Raw genomic sequence first — 21,065 nt, 5'->3', positions numbered from 1 at the left:
TAGTTGGTAGGGTCGGAAGGGACCTGAGCAGATCATCAAATCCGACCCCTCTGCCATGGGAAGAAAGAGTACTGGGGTCAAACGACTCTGGTGAGGTGTTCATCCAGCCTTCTCTTAAAGATCCCCAGGGTAGGAGCCAGCACCACTTCTCTTGGTGGTTGGTTCTAGATCCTAGCCGCCCTGACCGTGAAGTAGCGCCTCCTGATATCTAGCCTGAATCTACCCTCTGCCAGCTTGTGACTGTTATTTCTAGTCACTCCTGGTGCTCGGGGGAACAGGGACTCCCCCAATGCCTGCTTTTTCCCCCTGACCAGCTTGTAAACGGCCACTAGATCCCCCCTCAGCCTTCACTTGTGGAGGCTGACCAGGTTTAGGTCCCGTAGCCTCTCCTCGTAGGGCCTGCCCTGCTGCCCCCTGATCATACGAGTGGCCCTCCTCTGGACCCTCTCCATGTTGTCCACATCCCTCTTGAAGTGCGGCGCCCAGAACTGGATGCAGTACTCCAGCTGCGGCCTGACCAGTGCTGCTTAGAGGGGAAGGATCACTTCCTTGGACCTGCTTGAGATGCATCTGTGGATGCATGACAAGGTGTGTGGCTGGCCTTCCTGACTGTCCCCACACTGCTGGCTTGGTATCAATGATGACTCCAAGATCCTCTTCTGCCTCTGCACTGATGAGAAGGGAGTTCCCTAGCCTGTAGGTATGTTGCTGGTTCTTCCTCCCCAGGTGCAGCACCTTGCACTTGTTGGTATTGAAACCCATCAAACGAGCATTAGTGTAGAGGCATTTGAGGCCTCCTGAAGATGCATGTACTGGCCCCCTAATCTCGGTACTACCCAGGCCCCTGTTGCTTACCTGGGTATTTGTTCCACTCATCGTTGGTCTAGGCTGGGCTGTTCTTGTGGGTGATGCTTGGTTTAGTGGTCCAAGGCTTCCTCCGCCCTTGTTTTCCCCTTCCCCCAGTGAACTGACTGGTCTGGGATTCGCACTGCAAGTTGTACCTGCTGTAGCCAGTCTGGGACCCATGCTGCATGCAGTGTCAGGATGCGGGTCCTGGGACAGGCACTGCATGCCCTAGATCAGGTGTGGGGGGAAGAGAAGGGGTGTCCATAGGCCTGATACAGCGCATGGACCAGCTTCATGCCGCTAAGTTTGACAGCCCTGGCCAAAAATATATTTATAGTTTCATAGTTGGTAGCTTGCACAAATTTACTCTGGGCCCCTTGTGCTACATACAAATGATGAAGTCTTTAATTGCCTAATGATGGCAACATAATACCAAACTCAGATATAGCCCTTTTTCATTTGCAAATCTCAACATGCTTTATAAAGAAAAGAAATAAGTTATCCCCATTATACAAAGGCAAAGAGAACTGGAGATCAGCCAACCTAGAAGAGAACCCATCCCACCCGAGCATGTCTCTCGTCCTGATGTGTGGGTCGTTGTCTAGGAAGCCGAAGCCTGCTTCGAGACACCATTTCCAAAGCTGGAAGTTGACCTCTCTGATGCAGGTCTCGTGTCATCTTCCACGTCCACTAACTGGTAGGACAGAATAGAATACCACCTGTGCCCCTATCTCGTTCAGCATGCCGCGCCCCCCGCCCCCCGGAGCAGGGTAGTCCACCATCAGGTGATCAGGGCTTCTCCTAGCTGCATCATTAGTGCCCAGATGGATTAGGACCATGGGGTTATTTGCTGGAAGGGGCCAAAGCAAATAAGGGGTATCTCCCCTTCCTTCTGGGGTGTAGGTGGCTCTCCCTGCCACTGACACAGCCGGGGTGGTGCAGTGACCTTGAGAGCCATGCTGTGACCAGGCTGGGCTTCCCCTCCTGTCTACCATGCCTGGCACAGGGTGGGCACCACTTGGGCTGTCCCAGCAGCTGCTCCAGCTCACCACCACCCAAACCTTTAGTTTGGTTAGGGAAAACATTTTTTTTATTCTGGGTGCTTTCCCACTGGGTACACAGTACTCCATCTTGGCTAGTCTTGCCTACCAGTCATAGGAGGGAGGGAGGGCGAGAAAATGAAATAAATCTCTCCTTAATAATTGGAATGGAGTAGTGTTGCCTGCTGGCTCATCTTGAATATGGCATTTTGGATTTCAGGTTCAGTTAAACTTGACAGGTGTGTATTTCAAGGTGAACCACATATTAAATGCTTAATCTGGTTGAAGAATAAGCAAAAAGCAAGTTCTGTTCATTCCTGTCTGTGAACTCAGGAGGAGTTCACTGAGAGATGTTTGTTTTGAGTAGCTGCTCATATTTGTCATGGTCTGTAGCACCCTAAGAAAGCATCTCCTAATCATGTCTTTGTATAGATGGAAGACAGGGTAGGGATTTACTTTATAGACTAACTGAATCAGGGATGCATAAGTTTTTGTGAAGAAAATTGTTTCTATAAATGTATATGTATATGAGAGGGGCCATGGGTAGCAACATTGGTAGTTAACATTGTTCAAGTCTTGTTCATGAGAAGATCCTTTATTAGTTTGCCACAGCTGGGCAAGTGTGTGCCCCAGAGCAATATTTTTATAGTGAAAATGGGTTAGCTTCTTTGCAGAACGAAATCAATGAAAAATAACTCCATCTCCACATTTTTAATAATTCTTGCAACTCTTGTGTTAAGTTCTGATTTCTTGCTTTGAGCAAGCTGAAATTTGGCAGAGGGTTGGCCTAACATTGGCAGTGTAGATTGGCCCTCCCTGCAAAAACCAGCAAATCTAGCCAGTCTTTGTAAATACTCTGTAGATAGTAGGTGTGGTGTAGTGTAGGCACTGTTGCCTAATGCTTGCTCAACAGACTGGGATTCGGGAGAGCTGAATTTTATTTTCAACTGTGCCATTGGTCTGTTGCCAGGTGACCATGGGCAAGTCCCTTCAGTTCTCTTTGCCTTTGTATAATGGGGATAACTTATTTCTTTTCTTTATAAAGCATGTTGAGATTTGCAAATGAAAAAGGGCTATATCTGAGTTTGGTATTATGTTGCCGTCATTAGGCAATTAAAGACTTCATCATTTGTATGTAGCACAAGGGGCCCAGAGTAAATTTGTGCAAGCTACCTAACTTGTCTTTTCTTGAGAGTGCTTTACTTAGCCACCTTAACTTTTTAAAGGTGACTTATTCTCCTGCATGATGTATATTTTGGTAGTTTAAGTGATTTCTTTTTACAGCTTTGCTCCATAAATACATTGTGTTTTCAGATGTATATAGCACTGATTTCCCTGCATGCCCTCATCATGGTGGGATTTCACTTTCTGTATTGCTTTGAAGAAGACTGGACAAGTGAGTATGGACAAAATGTTCTTTCCAGATACCTAATTAATCTGTGAAGAAAACATGACAGCATAAAGCGAAGGGCATCCTCTTTTACAACTAGTTACAAGAACATGCTGTCGTACAGTTAATATGGGTGCTTCTTTTATTTTTATGGTCATTCTTGGAACGTTAAAGTTCCAGCTGTGGAGTAATGAATTCTGTCCCAAAAGGTGAAGTCTAGGGGCTAGATAGAATGCTGTGGCTCGCTGATGTGTGCATTTTAAAAAAGAACAGGGTTCACTTGAATATGGCACTGATTTCCCTGTATGCCAAGAGGGAGAAAATGTTTGCTCTCTTAGTTCAATAGAAGTTGTGAAAGGCTCAAGTTTTATCGGCTCATACCTAAAATTCCATCCTTGTGAGTTCAAACAACGCTTCCCCACTGGAAGAAAAATCACTGGAAAAGTTGATATATGCATCCACCTCAAACGATCAGGCTTAATCCACAGTGGGTGGCTTTTATTTCTTTAAAAGAGAACTAGAGGAAATATTGGTAACACCCACTCCACTGTAAAATTTTCTATTCCATCCGGGTGTCTGGACTAGCAGTGAAGGAGCATGATCCTACTATTTTAAGAATGCAAGCTTCACATGTAAGTAATTGCAGGTTTGGTCCACAGAACTGTGAAGGAAATCTTTCAAATGTGAGTAGAATTTGAGCTGATGCATTGCAACTTTGCAGCTCCATGACAGTTTCACTCTGCAGTTGCTTGACAAATTGTCTCAGTCACTAGCCAGAGAGAGACGGTGAAAGACGAAAGGAGAGGGATTTTTTCCCCACAAAAATAATCAGGCTCTGAAGATATAGTGATAAAAATAAAAGTTTATTCTCTGTAACCTGTCAACAGTGGAGCCTTTGACACAAGCTGAGAACAGGACTCTGGCAGAAAGCCTCCAAGAGCTAAACTTGAGCTATTGTTACTGCTATCCTTGTCTCGCATGCAATGGGACCCTCATGTTATCTTGGTACTGGCCTATAACTATTAAGTGCCTGATTAAATTTAGAGTCCCTATTTGGGCCAATGTTGGTTAGGGAGATTTCTGGGAGAAGACATTTGTTTTAAGAAGCTCTTATTATTGGATTTCACAGAACTCTGAGACTATTTGAATGAATTAATAAGTGAGTAATTAAATATTATACTTGTTGTCTTATACCACTTTTATTACCTCACCTTTCTCCTTCATAGCCACCCTTGACAACCCTTTTAAACCCTCTGTTTAACCTTGAAGTAATGTTGCAGTATAGCTAGACGTAAAGAGAAAAAGGGGGTAAACTTGAAAGAAACAAGTTTACCTCTGTCTCAAAAAGTAGAGTAAAATGTGTGCTGTGCTGCTTACAATGTCACTACAGAAGCAGTGTTCCCCTTTTCCTCTGTTTCCTGATCAATAGACTGAGGTTCTAATAGATTTTATCGTCATAACAAATGTTATCATAAATTCTCTATTTATAAAATGCAAGAGGTCAGAACTGGCTATGTATCCTACGTGTTGTAGCATAGCTTTTTTCCCCCTTTAGACCAACAGTAGTAAGGATCTCAGTGTCCCACATCCACAGGAAAATCATAGCCTCTCCATACCCCTTTGTATATGACAGCTATTTCTTTTTCTTATATTGATAGTTGGTTATAAATTAAATTCTCCTATCCAGCCAGGACTTCCTAATCTGATACATAATCCCAGCATCTCCACCAGAATTTGCCATTAAGTGATAAGTGCTTGTAGTGGTGTTGTGGGCTTTTTTCCCTGGCTCTTTATTTTTTTGGATTATTTATTGTTTTATCATGGTTTTTCACAGAATGCAGCTCCTTCTCTCCACCAACGACAGTGATCCTTCTCATCCTCTTGTGTTTTGAGGCACTTCTGTTTCTCATCTTCACGTCTGTCATGTTTGGGACCCAGGTACACTCCATCTGCACTGATGAAACGGTAAGTGCTTTGTGATGTCTCCTTTCTGCTCTTCCCACAGTTGAAAGAGCCGTGGAATGCCGCGTGGTTCTGCTTCACTGCTCTAGTGCATTCTTTGAGCAAAGGTCAAAAATAACATATTGAGGTGACACAGTGACTGACTGCACTCTCTAAAGGGCTGGTGGAGGGGAAGTTGTTCCATCTACCATACCAGTGATTGAAACTTTTATTTTAAGAAGCATAAATAACTAGATTACTCTGCAAAGCAGTTCACCTCTGGGATGGAGCATCTCTTACACAACAGGTTCTGCAGTGCTTGCTGCCAACTGCTAAGATCTTTTAAGATTCCTTTATGTAGCATCTCATGATATATATAGCTTCATGTGCTGAAAAGCAAAGATAAAGGGAGGTAGGGGGGAGAGGAGTTTTATTTTCGTGAATCTTCAGTTTAGGTTTTTCTGAAATATTTACCCATTTAGAAGCTCTCTTGGGGCAGACCCGGCATGGGGAGAAGCCTCTGCAATATGCTGTGATGTAGAATCTCAGCATTTATTGTGGGTTGCAAAGTGGTAAAAGTAATTCCAGGTTTTAAGGCAACAACATGAAGGTTATTCAAAGGCTTTGGAGCGACTCCCCAGAGGATGCACCATGTTGTTTTCAGAGGTGGAGACTCTGAGTCACTGCTACCCTTTAGAAAAGAGTTAGACTTTACCAGGTATGCTTGGGGAATCTCTGATAGCTGAACTGAAGGCCAGTCTCATCCTAAAGTGAAATAACTTTCCAGATGCCAGTTTACTAGGTAGGTTGGAAGAACTGATAACTTTAAAGGGAATGCAGCTATGTATGTTCATGGGTAAGTGGCTTATTTGTTTTTTTCACTTGCACTTGTTAGTTGGATATTAACCAGTCTGGAGGTAGAATGAATGTGTATGTGCATTTGTATGTATCTATTCATTCTAGTTCCAGACTGATCAATATCTAACTAACATGTATATATATAATGTTGACTGTCTATAGGGAGTTAGAATTTGGCACATTGGACAGTGAAAAAGTATTTGCCATTCATGACCCTTGGTTCAGAGCTGCTTAACTTGGAAGTTAATGACACTGATGTTTTAGGACAGGGGTTTTCAACTGGCGACACTTGCAGTTTTGCTGGCAGCACTTCTGGTTTCACTGCTGTGCACCATGCAGCCTCCCTATCAATTGGCCGTTTGGGGACTCCACGCTTCTTGACTAGCTGCAGGGGGTACCCAACCAGAAAAGGTTAAAAACCCTTGTTTTAGGATGTATGCTTGGACAAATCTACTTGTCCAGGGAAGGCTATAGATACTTCTGTTGGATGAGGCCAATACAGAACAACAGGCTCCTGCTAGGCTATTATTCATCAACTTTTCAGTAAACTAATGACAGCATCTGAAATTACTTCTGAATTTTCAACAAAGATAGGTCAGTATTTTCAAATGTAGCTTCAGCAGTTCTGTACCCTAAAAATGCCTGACAAGTGCTGGGCATCCATAGAAGCTGTCACTTGTCTTGCTACCTAAATATGAATTGGGTAAAAACTCCCAAATGTTAAAGGCAGGGCTTTTACTTATTTGGAATTTTCTGTATCAGCAGTACCACCTGCCCCTGTTTGCTGCCATTAAACTATCTGTTTCTATGTCATGTGATCCTTGCGCTGAGGAACACTTAGCATTGAAGTTCTATTAAAAATGGTGTGGGATGGATTGTTTGGTTTTGCCTTGTGCTTCAAGGGACATTTCCCCCACCTCTCATCCCTTCTACATGTACCACACAGCCTCCCTCTCTCAGTGGGGAAATTTTACTTTGCTGTTATCTGTGGAGCTGTCTTCAGGAACCAGCAGTGCAAATTGCTTATTCTCTCTTGGAGTTGGGTGTGCTGCTCTCACGTAACTTCCAGGACCTGGAGTTCACAACAGAAGCATGATCTGCACTGAGGTGCATATATTGACAAACAGCAGCTAATCTTAATGGAATGCTTTAAATCAAACAATGGAATTGTCTACCCGTTCAAGATGTCTGGGGTCAAGAAATAATGCATTCTACTGACTATTTAATTTTGCTTTTATAACAGCGATGCTTGGCTTAACTCTTACTGTATGGATGCAGATATAAGGGGTTGGGTTTTTTGTTTTTAAGTGATTTACTGTCTTAAGGAATACTTCAACTGATTGCTTGATGATCTAGTTTTGCTCTCCCTCTAACCTTTACTAAAACAATATCCAGCCTTTTTCTCAGATCAGTTTATTTTCTTCCTGCTGTCAGCCTATGTATGTTTGGGCAGCAATTTTTAATGAAACATGAAGAGGCACTAGGTAAGTTCAACCATGCTGAGCCATGGACACTTGCTGAACTTCCTTGGTGAATCTGGGAGCATTCTAGGGATTATCTTGGGGGTTTTTTGTCTGCAAACTGAATGGTTTCCTACAAAACTCTCCCATCAGTTTGGTCACAATGCTTTCAGCCAAGAAAAGTATAGTATGTTTGAATAAAAGTAGAGCATCCATGACAGTTGGAGGGTGTTGTTGGTTTTTTTTGTTTGTTTTGTTTTTTTAAAGGCTTAATTTCTGAACTTGGTCAAAAATAAAAATAATTGTCATTTTGAAACAATATTCCCCTCCCCCAGTCCCTTGCTCCCCCCTTTAAAAAAGGGAAGGTGTATCTTTGTATTTTCATACTTCATCCTGGTGATAAGGGGTGACTTTAAGAGAGTTTTTTTCCCCAGAGCCAGAACCACAAAAATTAAGTGCTTGACTGAAAATGTGATATTTCTGTTTTCAGGGAATTGAGCAATTGAAAAAGGAAGAGAGAAGATGGGCTAAAAAAACAAAATGGATGAACATGAAAGCAGTATTTGGCCATCCGTTCTCTATAGCATGGCTTAGTCCATTCGCTACTCCAGACCAAGGAAAAGCAGACCCATACCAATATGTGGTCTGAAGAATTCTTGACCAGCATTTCCACTAAAATAAAACCACAGTACAGCACTACTGTTCTCTATTTTACATGAATGTTTGAAACAGAAAGCAAAACAAAACAAACTTTTTTTTTACATCTACTAAATGGCTGATTGCAGAGGGAAAAAAGCCCTGTAATTCTATATCTTTAGATAACTCTATCTCTGGCTGAAGCTGCTGCTACTTTTTTTTTTAATCTTGTTAACTTTACTGGCCTTTGTTTCTATCTGCTTTCTGTATGGCATAACTAATATGAAGGGGATCCTCTTTCTCTGTTGGGCCCACCTCTTCTGAGTAGATTTTCATGTGGTCTCATGACTCTGACACCTGTGGATGACACACAAGTGCCAACAGTACCATCTTCTATAGACAACTTTGGATCTCCTCATGGAGCTTGCTGTTCTTGAGTCAACATTGGGGCTCTTTCATAAGATGACTTGAACTGGGAAACAGACACTTCAGTTACTGAAAGGTGCAAGATGTGCGTGTGACCCTACAAAGGATCCATTTAATATGGTGGTCCCATACAGTTAAAGTATTTAAAACAAATGTTGCCAGTGCCACCTTTTACTTTTTCTTCCAGCTACAAAATTGATTCCATCTTTCTGGCATTCTTTTGTGCATTCCCTCCCTTGTAAGCAGGAAGTGTTGCCCTTCTAGGAAAAACATGGTAGCTTTGGAAGACTTGCTGGATGAAATGCCTTACTCTTTCAGGAAAGAGATCTCATTTTAAAATGGTTAGGATAGAAGGATTATCTTGTTTGTCTTGGTAAATGAATTGTTAGAACAAAACCTACTAAAAAGTATTGATGTGTAGAACAGGTGTGAATGCCCAGAAACATGACAAATTGCCATAAAAAAACATAGGGCTTGTGTAGGTATCCCAGAGCAGATACCAGTTAATTTTCCATTCCTAGCACTGCCCCTCGTTAGAGCTTTGTAAATGTTTTCATATATTTTCAGTTGGGAAATGTCAGTGTTAAGGAGTATGCATGCCTGGTGTCATGAATTGTGTGGATTGTTAACTATGTGCAGTAAACAGTTGAAAGTGAGAGGGGCAGAGGGCATTCCACTGAAAACAAAAGCGGGTAAAAACAGTCTCATGCGACTCAAAAAACTAACATGTTTGTATCAAAGCAGGGATTTTATTGAATGTTTTTTGGATTGTTTTGAAAAGGAGTGATTAGCATAACTGCCAACAGGACCCATCAAACAATCATAAACGAAGGAAATCTGTAAATAAGCCGTGCTCATGGATTCTCACGTAACTTTTGTTTCCACTTTTGGAGAAGAAAAAATATTTTGGCAAATGACCTCTTAGACTGACTCAAAGCCATGAGGGAAGGTAAAGAAATCAGGGGTAGAGAAAGGTGAATGAATCTATCTCACTTCAGACATAATGTGAATGCTGCATCTTTTCTGTCAATGCTTCCATATGGAAAACAAATGCAATAAAACTTTTCCAAAAACTGTGTCCACTCCTTTCTTACTCTTATTTGCAGTTTGAAGCCTCTTCCTAAACTTTAATTTACAGCCAAGATGGAATAGCATGAAAATTAAATAACGTTGCTGCTTAATTTGAAGTTAAAAAACATTAGTTAATCAGTAATGCACTGCTAGATATTTCACCCCCTGGAAGTTGTTATTAGGGCCTGCAACAAGTAAGTAAACAGGCTTTTTGCTGCAGCAGACTTCATGTTCTTCTCAAAATCCACAGTAGTGTGTTTATGGCATCTTAATCTTCCGTGTGTAATCCTATAGTAACAGATTATTTGACCTCTTTGTATACTTGAGTAAGTGAATTTGGTAGGAATAATATGCCTTTGCCTGCATGCAGTTCTTAAGGAAGAGGTGAGGAGAGGAAAGGCTACTTCCTTTCTTTGGTTTTCATCTAATGGGAAATTCATTGTAAATGAATGCATGCCTGAAACCCTTATGCAATGTGTTTTGCTTCTCTAATCCTAACGTGTGTAGGTTAGGGGACATATTTGACAAATATTGTCAGGCTGAAAAAAAGCAGGCTAGATACTCCTTTTGAGAAAAGAAAGACCCCTCTGCTGCTCTTCTAGTTCCACGGCACTCTGTCCTGGCTTGTTCAGGAGCCACATGAGCAGTCACGATTGACCAAACACCCACCACAGGGCATGTATCCATTCGTGAATTGTGGCAAACTTAATAATGTCTCTTGGCTGGTTAATCCATAATAGTACAGGAACTGTTTTTAAATTAGTCATGGATTGGGAGACATGGTCTGAGTGTCTCTGACCTAGGTTAAAGCTGAGAATTTAAACAAACATGACTAAAAGTCACTTTATCTTATAACAGGAGTGGGCAAAATGCAGGCCGGATGCAGCCCGCCAGGCCATTCTATCCGGCCCACAGGGCCCCTAAAAAATTTAGAAAATGAATATTTATCTGCCCTGGCTGCCTGTCATGCAGTCCCCAATGGCTTGCCAAAACTCAGTAAGCAGCCTTCCACCTGAAATAATTACCCACCCCGTCTTATAACATTCCCATTGCTGGTACTTCAAGTTTCCAGTTCCAAATTTCAGTTCCATTTCAGCTCTTGTCTGGAGTCGTACGACGATTACATTTTATATACCACAGGGAGAGACTTAAATTGTTCTGGCATTGAGATAAACCATGTACTGTACATAATGTATTGGTGTTAAATTTTGCCAGAGCTTTTAACAAATCCTAATGGTGGTGATTACACATCTTATATATATCTAATATAGTCAGTTTTGTTTTCAAGAGAAACTTTAAAAAGAATCTGAGAAATATCTATAGCTGTTTCCCTGGTTTCGTAATTGTGCATCTCTGTCCCATTACTGAGACCAGCCTGCAGGAGGTGTACCATGTGATGTTAAGTCCATGGGTGATGTAGCTCAGTGTTTGAATGTGTGAGGCAGAGTAACCAGGTTGCTTTAAGGTAAGTCCTCCTGTTCTTTTTTTCCCCTCTCGTTGTTGATGTACTTGACTCCAAAAGCTCATACCTGTATCTTACGCAAGAAATTAGAGAGGTGGGGGACTTGATCATGGTCTCCACATACCTACGTGAAAAAGAAAACTTTAGTTTAGCAGACATGAGATCCAGTGACTGTTAGTTGAATTGAGATGACTTCAGGTGAGAAACAAAGTACAAACTTTTAACAATAGTAATAATTAACCACTGGAGCAATTTCCCCAGGTTCATGGTGGATTTTCCACCCCTAGTAGTTCTCAGAACAAGATTGGAAGCTCTTCTGAAAGAGATACTCTAGTCCAGACTTGATTCCCTCACAGGTCCTCTGGCCTGTGTCCCATAAGAAAGGTCATCACAATGGCATCTTTTTACCTTCAGCCTATGAAAGACTATTGTCTATTATGCACTCAAAAGACAAGCAACACTTCCTGTGCCTAACCTGAATTTCCAGACTGCTACAATGGTATTTTCTTTTGACTTCTGGCTTTTTTCTTGTTTTTTTTTTTAAGGAATCTCTTTAATGTTTATACTTTCTCTAATTTAATTGTAAGCCTCTGCTCTTACTCCCAATTAATCTAGGAGTTTGGCTATCCATTTCAATGAAGGCAGAATCAAACGAAGAGTGTTTAGCAGCTGCTACGTTAGTATGTTACTGTGTGTATGCATGTGCATGTGCACCATTTGATAACTAACTTTACATGAGTACTTATCAATTACTGAATGTGCAATATTAACTACTTAAGCAGAGCTTTGTGAATCATGCATTTTTCAGTTTGTTGTCTATTGGCTCCGTTGACCCAAAACTGACTTTTCAGTTTTCTTTCAAACTGTCATTTCACCTGAAATAAAATGTTTAATTTCACTTTCATTTTTTTTTTTTTACAAAACAGGTGAAAAACCACAAAAATATAAACATCACATTTAAATATCAATATTAATATATTTAATGGTTCCCTTATTTTTCTTAGGCAAAACTATTGTCTTCAGGCAGAAGAAAACTGCTTCTTCCTGGTTGTGTATCACCAACTGAACTATTTTCTTTCTGAAATGTGATACTTTTTAAATGCAGTGATTCAGGCCTGTGTTCTCTGCCATTTGGGAACCAGTTAAAGCAGGGCTTGGCAACCTGTGACCTGCAGGCTGGATCTGGCCCACAGAAATGGGGCTTCAGCCACAGTTGCTTTCCCCTGCTGACATGGGCAGAAGCACTGGTTGCAGACACTCTCCCCCCTGCCACTGCAGGGAAAAGCAGTGGTGGCAGCTGGGTTTTAATACCTGTGTCTGCCTGCCTCTGGATACCTCCAGCTTTCAGACTAAAAGGGGTACCAACCACTGAGTTAAAGCTTTATGGGTTTGATTTCCCTCCACTCCCACAATTCCTGTCCTCACCTGTTCTTCCTTTCCTGGTAAAAATGCACCTTTGCACTAGTTCTTGAACATTATAAACAGGACTGAAATAGCTGCAGTTGTGCAGGGTGTACGTGAAACCAGGGAACCCAAGCATCTGTCTATGCTTTTGCCCTAAGAAGCATCTCTTACTCCTTATCCCAGCAGTGCATCCTTTCTTAACCCGTAGCTCAGACTTTATTCGAGTGCAGAGGGGAAAGAACTTTGTAAAAAGTTCAGCATCACTATCTGTTAAGGAAACAAAGTTCTCACTGGCTGTTATTGAAAACCCAGGAAACCGTGTTGTGGATCAGAACTCTTATCAAGCTAGGAACTGAAAAAAAATATATAACAAAAAGAGGTCTCTGTCCTCAAGGGATCATCTGAGTAAATGCATGTAGTTCTCTGCTTCTCCATGAAACACTGGTGACAACATTCTTAATTTTTTTTTTTTTGTATTTATACATAAATTTTCAAGCATGTGTAATGATTTGGGGGAATCTGGAATTTGTTTTGGGTACCCAACTTGGAATTCTGTAGAGGCCCAAGCTTTAGAAAGTGCTGAGTGCCCACCTTCTGAGAACTGGGCCCTTTTCAGCTAAGTCAGAATAGGCATGTGATCACTAGTCCCTTTTGAAAATGTAGGCCTGTGTTTGCAAGACTTTCTTCCCAACTCTGAGGCTTCAAGGCCATATATACCATAGTGTGGGAGATGTGCATGTAAAATAAAAGCTTACTCTCCAAAACATTCATTCTTTATAAGAATGTGATTTCTTTTGCCTACCTGACAGTTTCTGGTGGCTAATTGAGATGATAATGTGATCTTTTCACTGCAGTTGTTATTGAAGTTCCATAGTGTAGCCTAGGTCTAAACTGCAGTCACAGCTTAAGAAGCAGTTTTAAATTGGTCTGTGTTGAGCTCTGGGTTGCTGTGGTTCTTCTGAATGCAATGTGGATGTACCAAGGGACAATTTAAAAAAAAAAAAAAAGCATTAGCTAAAATTTGGAGTCTATGTACTGTTTTTCTTATGTAAAGGGACTTGGAGAAGGAAGATATTTTTTAATTGAGAAAGAGGAAAACCTAGAGGATCTTTTACTGTATGTATTGCATACAAAATTCAGTACTTGGCATTATTTTTTTTAATTTTGAAGGATGGACTCAGTTGTTAAACCATTTTCTTTGATGCTCTGTCTCGTGAAATTTCTTATATGCTTTGTCCCAAGTGAAATTTGTGACCCCTCTATAAAAACAGATACCTGTATATTGATATCTGCATGTGCACACTTTACAGTGGCTGTTTGTATAACTACCTATTAAAAAAAATTCTGTTTTTTGTTCTACAGGGTATCGAGCGTCTGAAAAATCAGGAGCCGACTTGGGAAAAAGTCAGCGGCTGGGAAGGGATGAAACTGGCTTTTGGAGGCAATTTTTCCCTGAGTTGGCTCAGTCCTTTTTCAGACCTGAGTTGTAAAAAGCTTCCACCAGCTCGGGCAGTGACAGTTGCTCCAGCTGAAACACTGTCTCAAGAGGAGATTGAGCAATTTTTAGAACAAACCGTTGCTGTCCAGGTGTTAAAATATTAACAAACGTTCAGTTTCTAATAAATATTTGCACCCAATATTTAGCACTAAGAGATGATGGTGCAGAAAACATTCAGGCGTATTTTATCCAGAAGTCAGGTACGCTACTAGCAGAAGCAATGCAAATCTCTACAGAATTTACTAATGATGTAATGTATAAGCTTTTTTTTTTCCCTTCCTACCAAAGTCAATGTTTTATTGAACTTTCTCAGCTTGGCCTTTAAGAGAAGCTTACAACTTGTCAGGCAGATCTATTCCAGCTCCTAAAAGTAAACTGCTGTCAATGTGCTCTAATATTTTACTCGTAACCCTTATGAGTGCTGAAAGGCAAGCAAAGAGCAACAGCTATGCTTAACACACTCTTCGGTATACATTAAGGGAGTACCCTTTCTTTTTTTTTTTTTTTATTAGCTTGCCAGGTATTGATGCTTTCTTTGAGCTGTGAGGGTACCAGTTTGGGTTTTGGCTGCAGTAGACTCAGGAGAGAGAGAGACAGTCAAATTCATCCCTGGTGTAACTCAGTTTTGCCAAGGATAAATTTAGCTCAGTGAGACTTTAATGACTGCACCAGGGATCCTGCTACTTAAGGGTCTGACCTATTGTGCATTCAGGTTGATGGCAGCCTTTCCATTGACCTGAATGGACTTTGAATCTGCAGTGCAGACGGTTGTGTTGGCAGCCACAACTGATCAACCTGGTATGTTGCTGCTATTTGGCAAATGCAACAAATACACAGATCTCAGTAGCAAAGAAATCCACCAGGCCAGAAAGTCTTTGCCAAATTATGCCATTCATGGCAGGATAGATCTTAAAAGGAAAACTGCAGGGACTAATTACATGAGTACCATGAAAGTGTTAGCACTTCATACCATCTGCTGTTCTGTAGTACTTACTTAAACTTCAGTATTTTAAATACTGTGCTGTCAACTCTTGGTAAATCGTTGACTTTTAAGAAGCGACCACTATGTACCATGTTAGTTGTACAGTTGAACTTAGTAAGTATACAAGAGTACGTGACAGCGTGACATAAGGCTTTATCACTGTAAGCTGGAAGGGCCATGCTGCTCACAGCAAAGTCAAATAAACTGGGTAAGCCAGAGATATCCAATTTATTTGGGCCTGCAGGCTGCATCTGGCCCATGGGGGCTTCACAGAGGCTGGACAAGCAACCTCTGGTGGAGGAGCAGTGGCTTCTCCGGATGGCTGCTGGAGCCACTGCATTAACGTGGTTCCAGACCCCAGGTGATGAAATTATGGGATGGGGCAAACTGCTGTCAGTTTGCCCCATCTCCCCTTATCTGCTGCTGATTTTTTGCATCACAGCTGGTGACCAAAAATCCTGAATTTGGCAAACACAATTGGTGGGGGAGTGGAAACAGTGGCTGGGTTCCAGGATTGTGGGCAGTGTAAGCTGCTCCCAGAGCATGCCAGTAAAACCTCTGCATGGTGCTCGATTGGTGTTACATTCCATATATTCCAGATGTTAAAAGTTACTTGATGAAAATGTTAGATTATGTTTTGTTTTCTGTTTTGCTTTTTAAACAGTAGAAACCAGGTATCTATGTTACCATCACGAAATCCTTCAGACCCTTAGGGAGCTAGTGTGGCTCTGCCACTAGCTTCCTGAGTGACCTGGGGAAAGTCACTTCACTTTGCTGTGCCTCTGTTCATCTCTATAAAGCAGAGATAATGCTGATTACCTTTTCTGTAAAGTGTTTAGGGACCTATGAAGACTTAGTTCATCACATTCTTCAGTGATGATTTTTAGTGATTATAAGAGTGGTACCAAATACAAATTGTACATGCTGATCTATGTACAAAATATTTAAAGTTAATATGTGGGAATGGTGTGAGTCCTGGTCAGAGCTGGGACTATTTCTTGAGTCCTCTCATCAGCCAGAGGAGAAGCTCATAGATTCCCTTTATATTCTATGACATGGATTGGCATGTCCTGAGCCTACCAGCAGCTTCTACAAGCAGAGCGTGTTAAAAAAACCCAAAAAAACCCAGGAAAGCTTTTAGTAAAGATGCTCACAAAAACTGCCTCTTTTTATCAGAAAGATTTAACATTTTTTTCTAAGAGCTTTCATTTAAACAAATTAAGAATTCACTTTGTTCATAAATTACTTAATTTGGCACTTCTGTAGAATGAGTTTCTCTTTCATCGTCGGAAACAAACAGAACATTTCTTTCACAAACTGTTTGTTGTGCAGCTCTGTGATCAGGCTAAAGGGAGAAGATGTAGTGCTTTTGCATCTAAAATGCATTTGCACCTGACAGGGCTTGACAGCCAGGGAGCAAACAGAAATATTCAAAAATATACATAAGGGAGTTGGTAAAGGGGGACAGAGGACATATAAAGAGAAATAACTGCACTTAACTTGCATATTGTAATTTTGGTTTGCTGTTTTGCCTTAACTAAGTCAGTTAACCAGTCTGCCTCAGTTACCATATCGTTAAAATGGGAAAAGCATTACAAGCTTATTAAAGACTGACTAGTTAATATCTGCAGTGTAAGTTACTTTAAAAATGTAATTTGAAAATTACTTTGAAACCCAGCATTTGTGTTACTTATGAATAGTGGAATGGTAAAAGGGTGTTAACTTTGCCTCTGGGAAATGTACAGACTATTCCATCCTAAATGGGAGCAACCCATGACCCATGTTTGTTATATGTTTACTGAAATAAAATGTTTACGGGTACTGTATTTGTGAAAACACGTTCTATTTGCAGGAGTATCCAGAAGTTCAGATACAAGCCCTTCTGCTTCAAAAATCACTTTCAAGTGATATTTTTAGGTACTATTTCCACCTGGCTTGAACATATGAGAGGAGAGAGTCTCACCATATTAATATTAATGTCAAAACTTCCATTGACTTCAATGAGCTAGGACTTCAGGTCAGAGGTTACTGTTTCTAATTGTGTTCCGGTGGTACTTTGTCCCCCCAAATAAATAAAACTAACCACAAACTCAACTGTTTTTTGCTTAGTGAAAGAAGGGAATGATGTATTTCACTCTTATACTTGTTTTCACATATTTTGTTGGGACTTACATGTTCCTACCTGATTTCCACTCTCCACCTTTACCATTGTTACGTACCTCTTATTTGAAACTTGGGAGCAGAATAGAAAAAAAGTATGGGCACTGGGCAGGGAACAAGGCAAATTACTCATATGAAGGGTGACTAGATATGGTTTTTCAGACCCAGGGGAAATGAGAGCAGAGTTGCATTTGAGCGAGAGTGGAAATTCCTGTTTGGCCTCAACTAAAGCTGGTCAGGAATTTTTGTTTGTTGGTACTGAAACATGTCAGTTTGTGAAAACCAAATCTTTTCTTTGGAACCTGTGTGTCTCAATGAACCTCCTGCTGAAACCGTGTTGTGCAGGTCAAGTATAGACATCTGGTCAGGATGAGACTGACCAGCTCCAGTCTGAGCAGCCTGGAGATGAAGTCTCCTCCCGCCTGCAATGTAGAGGATGCAAGTAGAAGTGCTTCCTCGGCCATTTGAGTTTCAGAGAGATGCCTTAGCTACTAAGCTCTGGGCTCTTCCCTCCTCTTTTGTGACAACCTTTGAGAAGTCCGTAGTTTCACTTTTGAAATCTCAGTTTTTCACAGGGTGGGTAAAGCGTTTCCTGCCCAGGAGTAGCCTCAGCCTTTATCTGAGTGGGCTTTTATTGGCACCGAAGACCAACATTTTTATTTCACTTTTAACCAAATTCAGATTATTAACCAAAGCTACCACAGGTGATCACTGCATAACCCATGTTTTCCTGCCTTTCAAAGTGTGTGGCCAGTTGTTGTCAAATGTCTCTCTTAACTCAGGGCCTGATTCTCCCAACACTATTCTGCACAATACAATTGTAATCAACAGACGTACAAGTCATAAAAAAGCTTTAGGCCTCAATGGCAAGCATTTGTAGGACATGGTCCTTAAACTGGAAACTCTGGGGGTAGGATCTTCTGTTGTATGTTTATACCATTGTATCGATACTAATTACCCTGTGATATTTTATTTCACCAATGGTGTCTCTTAAATGAAAAAGCTAAATGAACATGGTTTGCTGAAAACTGCTTTCCAGAGAAAAATGTTTCAGCAAAAGTTTTTAAATATATTATGAACAGGGTTCTGACAGCTAAGGAAAGCATTCATGTGTTTTATATACATTTGTGTGTCTTGTAAAGCAACTGTTCTATGGAGATAAAATTATGCAACTAAAAAAAAGTTCTATTTTGCTATTTGTAACTCATTTTATGCCTTCTAATAGATATTGTACTTATTAAATAATTAATATTTCCATCTACCTCAGGTGTGTATGTTTACGTATTCCCAGCAGTTAGAGTCCTGCTTTCATGCCAATGTGTTCATTGTCTGCATTCTCTCTGGGGAGCTCCCTCCCCTGGCAGTAATCCTAGACTGCAAAACTAGCAAGTGGTGTGGGTTAGAAATCCATTCTGGCAAGGTTCTGGAACAGCCAAATATTCAGAGCAATGAGAGACAAAAACCCAACCTCATTTCAAGATGAAGCATAACTGAGACCGTGCAATGCAGTTGCCTGGCTTTCCCTTCTAATCATGTGTTCCTGAATCTATAATTCACAAGACAGAGCTGGTAAAAAGAATATTCAATATTTTGACAATATTTCTCATGGACTGTATCTGGCATGTTTCTGCCCCGTTCTAATTAGTGGAGAGTTCATTCATAGGGGCTGATCACCCACCCTCGCAGAAATAATCACAGAGATGACTTGGGAAGGGGAGGGTTATACAACGATCTCTGTGCAGTTCCAGCAGACTTCTGTTCCAACTCAGTCTTTGGGGCTAGGGACAGAAGTTGCATACAAATCAGTTTAAGTGATCAGAAGTTGGAAAAAACTTGTAACAGAATATAAGTTCAGTGCACATTAACCAGTTTCAAAATGGCCCAAACTGGTTTAAGATACACCTGACTAAATGTAGAATCAGACTTATCTGATTTGGGTCAAACTGGCTTAGGAAATGTCTGTCCCAGACCTGGATGGTAAAGTTTACCTCAGCATTGCACCTCCACCTCTGAACTTGGTAGATCCCCCCTTGAGTTTATAGAAGGTAAGGGCTAATTATGTGAAAGCCTTGTGCATCCACACTGATTATCTGGCCTCTTTTGGCAGGGCATCCCATTTAGAGCTTGAAAGTATTACAAAGGTTTGCTACAGAAAATTTAAAATGCTTTATTAGTTCTACTTAGAGCCATGGACAGGCAGTTCTGCACTCAGCTTAGCAGCAGTGTGGCAAGAAACTAGTAGTGGCAGCAGCTACTATTTTTGCACCACCCTCTCCACCATATCTGTACCCAGGACCGGTACCTTGCTGCCCCCCTCTTCCCCTAACTGTACTTATGCTATTGATTCTACTGGGTGAGCCCATAGAACGGATAAGGGCCAATGCCCTGCTGCCTCTTTCTGCCTCAAAAAGCAGGGAAGATGGATATCTGACCCTTTTTCCACGTAGAAGCTGAATAGAGGAGATCTGCACCCAGAAAAGAATTTCTCCAGGTGAAAGGAAAGAACTGTGGGTATAAACTTTTCAGACCCATGAGGCAGATGAGTTCTTTTGACCAGCAGCATTACTACCTTGGGCTGTGATGTTCGTATCTCCGGTGCCAAAGATCTGAATGGTAGGCCTGTGCGAAGCGGCTAGTATTTGCTTCGGATTTGGATTTGGCCGATTCAGGGGACAGCGCTTTGATTCGGTGATTCCATTCACTGTCCTGATTTGATTCGGCCGAATCTGATTCAGAGATTCGGCAGCAGCTGAATCAGCCAGGCCAGGCCCATCCCCCGGCAGCCCAGCAATGGCTGCCCTGCCCGCTCCAGCTCCCAGCACTTGCGGGGAGGAAAAGCCTTGGCTCAGCAGGTGCTGCTGGGCAGGGGGTGATCCCTGCTGCCTCATGCTCCGTGGATGGTTCTGCATAAGCCCCCAAACTCCCCTCCTTCCCCTCCCGCCAGCCGTCTCCGGCCCCTTAAGAAAAAAAACAAGCCTGAAGAAACCCCAGGACTTGCTGCTTCTGCTGGTGGGGGGTGATCCCTGCTGCCCTGCACCACGTGGGGGGCTCTGGACAAGCCCCCAAAGCCCCAAGGCTGCACCAGGAACAGTGAGTCTTGGGGCTTTCCTCTGCTTTGTTTTTTCTTAAAGGGCCAGAGCCCCACCAAGTGGAGGGGGGAGAGTTGGTGGGGGCTTGTGCAGAGTTCCCCATGCAGCTTGGGGCAGTAGGGATTGCCCCCCCAACTCGTAGCACCTGGTGAGCATGGGGGCTTTTCTTTAAAGTGTCAGGAGATGGGGCAGGTGGGGGCAGCCATGGGGGGGCTGGGGGAGCAGGCAGGGTTCAGGAGGGCTAGGGGATCAGAGGGGAGCGGAGGGGCTGGCAGGGGTCCCCCCACCATGGTCCCCTCCCCCCTGCCCCAGTACTTACCAGCTCAGAGTAGCTGCAGCTCCCTGCTGCAGCCACTGGGGACCGCCCAAATCAGCAAAGTGCTCCAAATCTTTGCTGATTCAGAGAGCTTTGAATCAATTCAGACCTTTAAATTGGTCCCCTGATTCAATTCGGAGAATTGGGCCAAATCTCCTCTGAATTGAATCACCACTCAAAGCTTCACACAGCCCTACTGAATAGTATACTTCTAGAAAACAATTAGGTGGTGCAGGTGTTTTGCTAAAAAGTTCTGTTCTTTCTGATCCTACTGAACCAATGACTCAGCACAGAGCTGTCCAACTGGTGGCCCCTGGGCCATGTGTGGCCCACAAGAGTTAAGCTGTAGCCCTTGGGCTTCTGTGTAGCTGCTGCTCTCCTGGTTGCACTGGCTGCAACAGCAGCTGGAGTTTCTGGGCTCACCCTCCCAGCTCACCCTCCCTTCTCTGGCTTTCACTGCCTGCCCTCACCCTAGGGGGCAAGGGA

The 21,065-nt window shown here is 42.2% G+C and overlaps 1 protein-coding gene across 4 annotated transcripts in view; it reads left to right on the top strand.

Moving 5' to 3' along the window:
* Positions 1-18,429, top strand: part of ZDHHC3 (zDHHC palmitoyltransferase 3) — a 46,556-nt gene extending 28,127 nt beyond the window's left edge. For 3 of the 4 annotated variants that reach the window (XM_090050408.1, XM_090050407.1, XM_090050406.1), the window contains exons 5-7: positions 3,201-3,282; positions 5,111-5,241; positions 13,897-18,429. In XM_090050408.1, the coding sequence (XP_089906534.1) occupies positions 3,201-3,282; positions 5,111-5,241; positions 13,897-14,136 (453 nt within the window). In that variant the 3' untranslated portion in view covers positions 14,137-18,429. Of the gene's footprint in view, positions 1-3,200; positions 3,283-5,110; positions 5,242-8,025; positions 11,720-13,896 lie in introns of those variants that run through there. The other variant, XM_090050409.1, reaches the window with a different exon arrangement.
* Positions 18,430-21,065: the final 2,636 nt, after the last annotated feature.

The sequence above is a fragment of the Crocodylus siamensis genome, chromosome 5, assembly GCF_052110815.1.
Source record: "Crocodylus siamensis isolate JL-2025a chromosome 5, ASM5211081v1, whole genome shotgun sequence".
NCBI lineage: Eukaryota > Metazoa > Chordata > Crocodylia > Crocodylidae > Crocodylus > Crocodylus siamensis.
This window is presented reverse-complemented; position numbering and strand designations above follow the sequence as displayed.